The following is an 8,900-nucleotide window of genomic DNA, read 5'->3' as shown; positions in this document are numbered from 1 at the left end:
AAAAACATGCATCCCCTTTCTTATAGCTGAGTCTGTAGTACACCATCTATTTCTCTTCTCTCTGGGCAAGCAGTGAAGCTTGGAGACTTTATCTTACTCTCTCACCCTTTTAATCCCAGGGTATTCGTATAACTATATCCTGAGAGTTCTTGTTTTAACTTTTTGTTGAAACATAACACACAGTGACTTCCCTGGCGGTTCAGTGGATAAGACTCCACACTTCCAATGCATGGGATGCGGGTTCAATCCCTGGTCAGGGAACTAAGATCCCACAAGCTGCCCGGCACAGCCAAAAAAAAAAAAAAAAAAAAAAAAAGGGAAATATAACACATAGATAAGTGTACAGCTCATATAATTTTTACAAACTGTATACACCTGTGTAACCAGCACCCTGGTCAAGAAACAACTTAGCAGCACCCCAAAGTCCCCCAGTCAGGTCCCCTCTGGGTCAGTAATGTGTCTCCTCCTGACCCTGTTCTGAAGTTTGCAGTGGGGCAGGTGGAGTGTTGGGAGCTGAACCGACCTGGCTCTAGACACACTTGTGCCACTAACCACACACCCTCACTTTTAATAGGGATTTTACATTTTGAGGCAGGTCATCATGAGACTTCCTCTTGTTTTTCATGGAATTTTATTTCCTTTTGGGTTGCATTTCTGGTTTACAGTAAGCCATAGTAGCTTAGTGTAACACAATTTATGGAAGGGTTACTCTGCATAGGCACTGTGCTAAGCTCTTTCCATGTGGGTCTCAATCCTGACAACAACCCTATGAGGTAGGTAAGTATCCCTACTTTACAGATGAAGAAGTGGAGACTCAGAGGAGAGGTTCAGTATGTACCTTGCCCAGCACCTGTAGCTTAACCACTCTACGGAAGTCAATTAACCCCGCTGCATTATTACAGCCACGAGAAACACCTAAGGAACAAATGGAGAGAATAACAAAACATTTTAAAAAACCCAGCATATTGGCTACTCCTCTAGTATCAAGATGATCCACAACTGTAACTGGTCCTTCCTTGCACGTGACTGGTGGTCGCCCTCCCCACCCTTTATCCCTGATGGGGAGTCCTGTCTCATAACCAGGGAGCTGTGCAGGGGCCCGGTGTGCTGGGCTTGCCCTTCCCACAGTCTCTCACAGACAGACCTGGAGTTTTTCAAATGCAGGGCCATTTTAACCTCCCTGCTGCCTGGCCCTGTTAAGCTATTTCAAATCTCTGGACAGAATATTCGAGTCTTTCCTTTCTCTCACCCTCTTGACTTGATAAAATAGCCCGTGGCCACAGAGGAAGTGAAAGTAGAATCCCACGGATGATGCTCAGATTTTGAGACAGAAGGTTGCAGAGCCTGGTGGAGAGTAGGGGCTGTGGTTAATTCCCTGTGGCGCTCCACCCAAGTCACTGGTGCAACTGAGCTCTTGCCTCTGGCATCAGCAGAGGCTGTGGCTCCTGGGCCTACCTGCCCCTCACTCCCTCTCTCCCCTGCTCACTCTTCCCAGTGTCCCAACTCTGTGAATTTTCCATCCATTCAAAGGCCCACGGCAGCTGTAGGAGACTGGCTGCTGGGAGGAGGAAGGTCTGGCTCCAAGGAAACACTTTGCCCAGGCCCCTCACAGCTCACAGGCCTTGGCAGGCACAGTGGCTCTGCCTTTTGTTTACACTGTCGGTGTCGGGGCAGGAGGCCCGCCAGGATGCCTCAGGGGGTGGCACATCTTGTCAGATTTACCACTCACGAGTTCCAGTCCCCAGGTTTCGTGGTGCGGGCACCCAGAGATGAGCAGACACTGCACTGGGTGGGAGGCTCCTGGTAACTACATTTCCAAGAGACCAATATTCCAGAAGCCCAATTATTATTCATTTCCATTGGGCATCTCCAATCCCAAGCCACTTTCAGAGCATCCCTTGTTCCTGGTCGCCAGTGACTGAAAACTGAAATGGTGGCTTTGTGATCAGACGGTGGCCGGTGAGCACGGATTGAAAGAAAGGGGTCATGTGACACACCCCCTCAGGTGATGAATGCTGCACTTCAAAATCCCCTTCTCTTCCCTGCCCCCCCAGCGCTGTGGGCTCCGTGCCCAAGATTGCCTCGTTAACTTTTTTTTTAAATTAATTAATTAATTTTTGGCTGCGTTGGGTCTTTGTTGCTGCGCGCAGGCTTTCTCCAGTTGCGGCAAGTGCGGGCTTCTCATTGCGGTAGCGTCTCTTGCTGTGGAGCACGGGCTCTAGGCACGCGGGCTTCAGTAGTTGTGGCACGCGGGCTCACTAATTGTGGCTCGTGGGCTCTAGAGCACAGGCTCAGTAGTTGTGGCGCACGGGCTCAGTTGCTCCACGGCATGTGGGATCTTCCCGGACCAGGATTCGAACCCGTGTCCCCTGAATTGGCAGGCGGATGCTTAACCGCTGCGCCACCAGGGAAGCCCTCGTTAACAGTTTCTTCCAGGTTTCCCTGTTGAACACGCCCCTTCCACAGACAGGTTAGTGTCACTGGTTAAGTTGGAGTTAAGTGGACGATCCAGGGGGCTTAGGAGACAGCCACTCAGTACACGTGGCTGTAATTAGTTGAATTCTTAGAGGATACGCTTATTTCTTTCATCTCAAAATCCTTGTCTCCTTACACACTGCTTGTAAATCCCTCTGTGCCATGTTTTTCTAAACATATCAATGGTCTAGAAACCACCCTCTTGCTGAAGAGTTTCAGCACTATTGTCACTTGCCTCTCTCAGCTGTCCCATGTGATACCGCCTTTCTGAGTCACTAGCTCCTGCTTGTCTCCCTCCTGTTCCTGTTCTGAGATCTGTGGCGAAGTGGATGGGGTATTGGGAGCCAAAGAGACCTGACAGGCCTGGTTCTAGATACACCTGTGCCTCTAACTAGCAGCATGACTAGGGCAAATCACTTCTGGAGATCTCGATTTTCCTCACCTGCTCAGCTGATGCCCGTGCTTGCCCTTCCCATTCCAGAAGGCTGCTAGAAATCACTCGGTGTGGCAGTGAATGTTGAAATCCTACTGTCTGTGGTAATATTGATAACTCAGATCAAATAGAACCTGCTTTCACCAAAGAATGGACCTTTCTAGGTTTCTGAGACCAACTGTCCTCTGAGGGACCAGAAAGCTTTAGCTGGGAAAACATCTCATCTGTGTAGACTCTTCGGGGGCCTCTAGTCCCAGTCCTTGGGGAGTGTGGCTCGCAGCTCGAGGGCACGTATGCAAGTCTTCTCGTTTGGAGGACTGGATGTGGTGTTGACGGTGAAGGTTGACAGGAGCTAGGTTTGGGACGACCCTTCCAGGTTTGATTTTGCTTCCAGTGAAAGTTCCATTGGCTCAGGAGATCCCTGAGTTAAGGGAATGGCGCATGGAATACTTGGATTAGTCATTTTCCGTTTTCTTTTTGTAGCAGTGGAACCACTTTTTCAAGGGAAATCTTGCAACAATAGAAAACATGTAAAAGCAGAGATGCTCTGGTGACTGGATGGTGAGAACCCAAAGTGCTCTCCCGGGCTGGGTCTTTGCCCCACCTCACTGGTCCCTGAGGCAGCTCTCTGGAACTTCTGGGCTGGGCTGGCTTGAAAGCTAGCTGTGCGTGCATGCTGAAAGCGCTGGCCTGAGTTTTCCACATTAGCCCTCTTGGAACTAAAATCAAGAGGCTAGAAGGAATCTCCATGGCCCAGACTTGTAACTGGATTTAGGACTCTACGGAGAGCCCCTCTTGTTGTTCTGTCCTTCCCTTGCCCCACCGCAGGCTGCCCCTCCTGGGGGGAATTGTAGCTTCACCCACCTTCTGTTTAATTTTAGACCTTTTATCTGTTAAATAGGGAGTGAGACCTAACTAGGCAAAATTTGTTGTCAGAAGCAAACCAGACAAAATATGCAAAAGTGAAGTATGGTTTCCTACCCCCTTTCCCTGAAGGTGCACCTTCTTTCCTCCTGGGCTCTCCCAGCTGCTCTCCAGTATTTCCTTCCAGTCATTTACTTTGAAAGCACCTCCATTTAGCACTTATCACACTGCATTGGAGTTGTTCACCATTTCATTTTAGAAAATGCATGCTCTGCCACACTGCACTCCTCAAGAGGAGTGCAGAGTAGGGGCTGCACTAAGAGGAGAAGTGTTTCGCTTGTCCCAAAGTATATGCTCTACAATTGATTGTTAAATAAATAAGCATCAATGATATTCATCTTGAATCACCCAGGACCGTGCACGCAGGAAATGAGCAAGTGTGTGTGTGTGTGTGTGTGTGTGTGTGTGTGTGTGTGTTAGACAAGGGGGAGGATAGGGGTGAAGCATTACCACAGTGGGCAACTATGCCAGAAAAGTACTTTAAGAGGCAAAACATCTGAATTGGAGTCTCAGCGCCACTCTAAGAGAGACCTGGGGTCCAAGCTGCCTGGGTTTATTCACCTGTATAATAGGACTAAATACGGATTAACAGGGATAAACAACCGCTTTCAGCTGTAAGGGAAAACGCTTTGGAAAGGGTCTTTCAGTGGTCCCAGGGCGGAGTAAGGCGAGAAGCCGCCACCTCCCCAAATTATCACGGGGGTGGGAGAAGCGAGGCAGGACTACCCTCTCCAAGTGCGACGATTATAGTTGCGGCTCCGCACCCACAAATCCGGCGTGTAGAAAGTCCCACCCATCGTCAATGATTCGTCTGGAACAAATGGGCGCCCAAGCCATCCGCATAGATTCCTGGTTAATCATGCTGTCAGTCTGCAGGCCCTGGTGGAGGCCTATGGGAAATGTAGTCCGGCCAAGCCCCAGTCTTTTGGGGGCTCGCATTTCCGCTTCCGGTGTTTATGGCTGTCCGAAAGTCCGGACTTGGTGTCTGGCCTCGGGTTGGGGGTGTCGTGTGGGGACTTTGCGTGCCCACAGAGAAGGTACCGCGGAGTCGGGGCCCTCTAGTGGTCGCAGGGCCTCGGCGGATGGGAGCGGCTCTCACCTCGGGCCTGGGCCCGCGCGGGCTGGGCATGACCGGGCGGAGACCCCGGGTCCCGCGTCCCCGCGAGCAGACCCCGGGGGAGGATGCGCCCCTCATGCTGGCGGCGTTCTCCTTCTCCCTGCCCACCTGGCCCGGCGGGGTTGACCCTGGCCCCGTAGCCAACGAGGCGACCCTGTCCCCAGGGCCCGGGTTTACCCCCTAAGCTTCTAGAGAAGGTCGCCCGCGGAGCAGAGTAGCCTTCCAGTGTAAGTCCGCTCTGCGGCCCAGTCACCCGGTCCACCGTCACCGGGCTGAGCCACTGCCCATTTCCTGCCAGCTTTGTGACCTTGGGCAAGGTCCTGGGGGTCTCTGAGCCGTGACTGCCTCAGCTTTGAGGGAGTTGAAGCCTGACTATCTCTGAACTTTCGTTCCAACTGTAACATCCTGTGACTCTGTGATCTTATTATCCTTGCTGTTACATCTTGTAACCTTAACCAGGGTAAATCTCCCTGTTTGGGAGAGAGTTAACGATGCCAAAACTGAGGAATCCAGAGAGGGCCCGCCCAAATCTGAGAACCCACCCAGAGGCGAGGACAGTTGAGGTTTGGAGCGGTTGAATCTCTGAAGCTTAGAGCGGGCTCCACTTAGGCTCTGCTCTCCAAGGTGCTGCTACCTTGTGTGCCGTCTGGCTCTTGTACTGCATGTACTTGGCAACACTCTGAAGACCAGTGGCTTGGGAGAATGAGCAGTTTATTGTCCCCATTATCTCCATCAGCTCATCCTCATTCTTCAGTATGGATCATTGGCATTTTCTTGGCGTTAAGTAAATCGCTATGCAAACACAGCTTCACGCTCCTCTGCTTTTCAACCAGACCACCAGCCCTTGACCCCTACTGTCAGACTTCTGGAGCGGCCTCCCCAGTGACAGAGGGCCAGAGTCCATGGGCATCAGGACATGGGGAGGGAGGAACAGGAAGATTTTTCTTCACCTCAATCCCACTGGGCTAACCCTTGTGATTTTCACTAGAATTCACTCTGTAATGTATGTCTCTGGCTCTAGAATTTCAAGTTCTACTTAGACTCCTATCTAAAGGTGGCTTCCCAGTGAAGTAAAGGAAGAGGTTTGAACTTCAGAGCACAGCTGCAGGGTTCTTCTCTGATCTGAACAATGGCTGTAGCTGTGGATGAACAAATCCAGACTCCTCAAGTACAAGGAGAGCTCTAAATAGTGAAGCTGGAAGAAGATTCCCACTGGGAGCAGGAAATTTTCTTTCAAGGGAGTATCCCTGGACCAGAGACCTCCTGTCAGCACTTTTGGTATTTCCACTATCAAGAAGCATCAGGACCCCGGGAGGCACTCATCCAACTCCAGAAGCTCTGTCATCAGTGGCTGAGACCGGAGAAGTGTACGAAAGAGCAGATCCTGGAGTTGCTAGTCCTGGAACAGTTCCTGGCTGTCCTTCCCCAGGAGATCCAGATCTGGGTTAGACAAAAACATCCAGAGTGGAGAGGAGGCAGTGGCTCTGGTGGAAGACTTGCAAAAAGAACCTGGAAGACTGGGGCTGCAGGTGAGATATGGAAACTTAGTTCTGAGTAGTTAAAATAGAGGAATGTGAGAGACAGAGCCACCTTGGGTTGCTAGCAGTATGGGTGATGTGTACACTTTGCTGTTGGTGTCAGCATGGAATCTGCTTATTCCCTGGGCCTGGTAGCTGCAACTTTCCTTCCATTTTCAGGCTGACTTTTCAGAGGACGCACAACATTGGTTGCTCTGAGTGTTGGTCCCCACCAGTAAATAAGAGAATTGTTTAAAATAGTTTGCACACCACTCTGATCCAGGAGGAGCAGATAAACCTATTTTCTCTTTGGAGATCAGCTCTCATTCAGCAGCAGCCAGCCTGAAGCAAGGGGTTTCACTGGTCTTTATTGACATTATTGAACCTTTAGGTCCTGTTGCAAAATAGCTGCCTTGTTGCTTGCTCTCTCTGCATTGTTAGTTTTGCCTAGAGGTTGACAGGAGCAGCCCTGGGAGAGCTGGGTGGGCAGATTGCAGTGGGCCTGGGTTCCAGATCTTATCTCCTTGGCATCTCCCGCACATCCACACTCCTTACTGCCCCTGCAATGATTTGCATAAGACTGATTTCCCCCTTTGCTTCTTTATGTCTGGGGATGATTAAGTTTTAGCGCCTACAGAATTCTGACCATTTCCAGTCCTTGAACAGGGACAGGAGGTGCTGTCAGAGGAGAAGGAACCCTCAGGATCGGTACTAGGTCCCCTAAACATCCATCTGAAGCAAGCACAGACAGAATCCATGTGTCTGTTCCAGGCAGTGGTGAAGAACTCACAGCCAGAACCAGAAGACCAAGTGAACCACAGCCCCAAAGTAAAACTTGGATCCTTCCACGAGAGCGGTAAGCATCAGTGTAGGGAGGGAGAAGGGACCCTTCTGTGGGGAGGGCGTGAAACCCGCTCTGACTGCAGGAAGTGGGGTAGAGGATACAGCTCCTTTCCCTGGGAGGATGTGGCCTATAAACTGAGGCTGACCACATGAATCTGTGGGATACTCAACGGGCACCTCCAAAGGGAAGAAGAACCTTGGTCAGCATGTTTTGTAAAACTATACAGCAGAGCTGGTGGCACCTCTCCTTATGTGAGTGAGACCTTACTGGTCCCAGGAGGTAAGGTGTGGGTACCAATTTTAGGCCTGGGTGGTAGGAAAGGCACAAGGTAGGGCTAAACTAGAGTGCAGTAATTCTCAAAACAGGTACGTGTCCCCAGACCAATTCAGATGATTCACATGTGTTATCAAAACTGAAGTATAAAAGCATAAAACGCTGACAGTCAGTAACATGGATGGATATGGAAGGGAAATCTGGAACTCTCCTTTGAGAAATGTGTTGTTTTGCTTTTTCACCAGTCCTTTGATGGGACAAAGCAGACACTAAGAGGAGGAGGAAGACTCTTCTGTTTCCAAACCAGTTGGGCTGGTCCCTGGGGGGAGCCAAGAAGCATTCCCTCTAATGGCTCCTTTCTCTCCCCCCAGGCCTGCCTGATCCTCAGGCTCTGGGTCTTTCTATGGAGAACAGCTGTGACCAGGGACCATGAGTAGCTCCCAGGTGGGCCAGACATTTCTCTTACTCAGGTCACCTTCTACTACTGAGTGGGGCCCTTTGCACCAATTCTCTTGCCTATCAGAAATTCCAAAGGAATTTTACCCAGCGGGCAGGCCCAGTAACTTTACAGATTAGGCTCCAAAATTTCATCAACTTGCAAAATGTTGCCCAAATCTCCTTCCTTGAGTAAGGCAGCACCACAGCTGAGGTAGTGAGGGGTTGTATTAAGTCATTCTTTTCCTTGACTCTAAGATTGCTTGTTTGTCTTAAAAGTAATCGTTACTTCCTTCTTTCGGTATCTGGATCTCATCCTCATGGTATGCAGGATTGTGTACTGGGAGAAAAACAAAAGCTTCAGATTCAGCCAGTCCTGAGTTCAAATCCCAGCTCTGCCGCATACTAACGGGAATTTTGAGCAAATGTGAAGTTTCCAGTGCAGTGCCTGGTGTTCAGTAAATGGTAGCTTAGTTCTTCCTTTGCTTTCTCTCCTCCCTGTCCCACTCATTGCATTTATTTATTTTAATTAATTTATTTTTGGCATGTGGGAACTTCCCAGACCAGGGCTTGAACCCATGTCCCCTGCATTGGCAGGTGGATTCTTTTTTTTTTTTTTTTTTTGCGGTACGCGGGCCTCTCTCACTGTTGGGGCCTCTCCCGTTGCGGAGCACAGGCCCCGGACACACAGGCTCAGCGGCCATGGCTCACGGGCCCAGCCACTCCGCGGCATGTGAGATCTTCCCGGACCGGGGCACGAACCCGTGTCCCCTGTATCGGCAGGTGGACTCTCAACCACTGCGCCACCAGGGAAGCCCTGGTAGGTGGATTCTTAACCACTGCGCCACAGGGAAGCCCTCCCTTGGACTTAAAAAAAAAAAT

At 50.4% G+C, this 8,900-nt stretch overlaps 1 protein-coding gene across 1 annotated transcript in view; it reads left to right on the top strand.

The window, feature by feature from the left end:
* Positions 1–4,634: 4,634 nt before the first annotated feature.
* LOC102994595 (zinc finger protein 202-like) overlaps positions 4,635–8,900 on the top strand; it is a 6,566-nt gene continuing 2,300 nt past the window's right edge. Inside the window, exons 1-3 of the mRNA XM_028495084.1 lie at positions 4,635–4,869; positions 6,140–6,478; positions 7,133–7,322. Coding sequence (XP_028350885.1) covers positions 4,635–4,869; positions 6,140–6,478; positions 7,133–7,322 — 764 coding nt within the window. The remainder of the gene's footprint in view (positions 4,870–6,139; positions 6,479–7,132; positions 7,323–8,900) is intronic.

The sequence above is a fragment of the Physeter macrocephalus genome, chromosome 11 (assembly GCF_002837175.3).
Source record: "Physeter macrocephalus isolate SW-GA chromosome 11, ASM283717v5, whole genome shotgun sequence".
Taxonomy (NCBI): domain Eukaryota; kingdom Metazoa; phylum Chordata; class Mammalia; order Artiodactyla; family Physeteridae; genus Physeter; species Physeter macrocephalus.
Note: the sequence above shows the minus strand (reverse complement) of the source record. Positions and strands in the feature narration are given on the sequence as shown.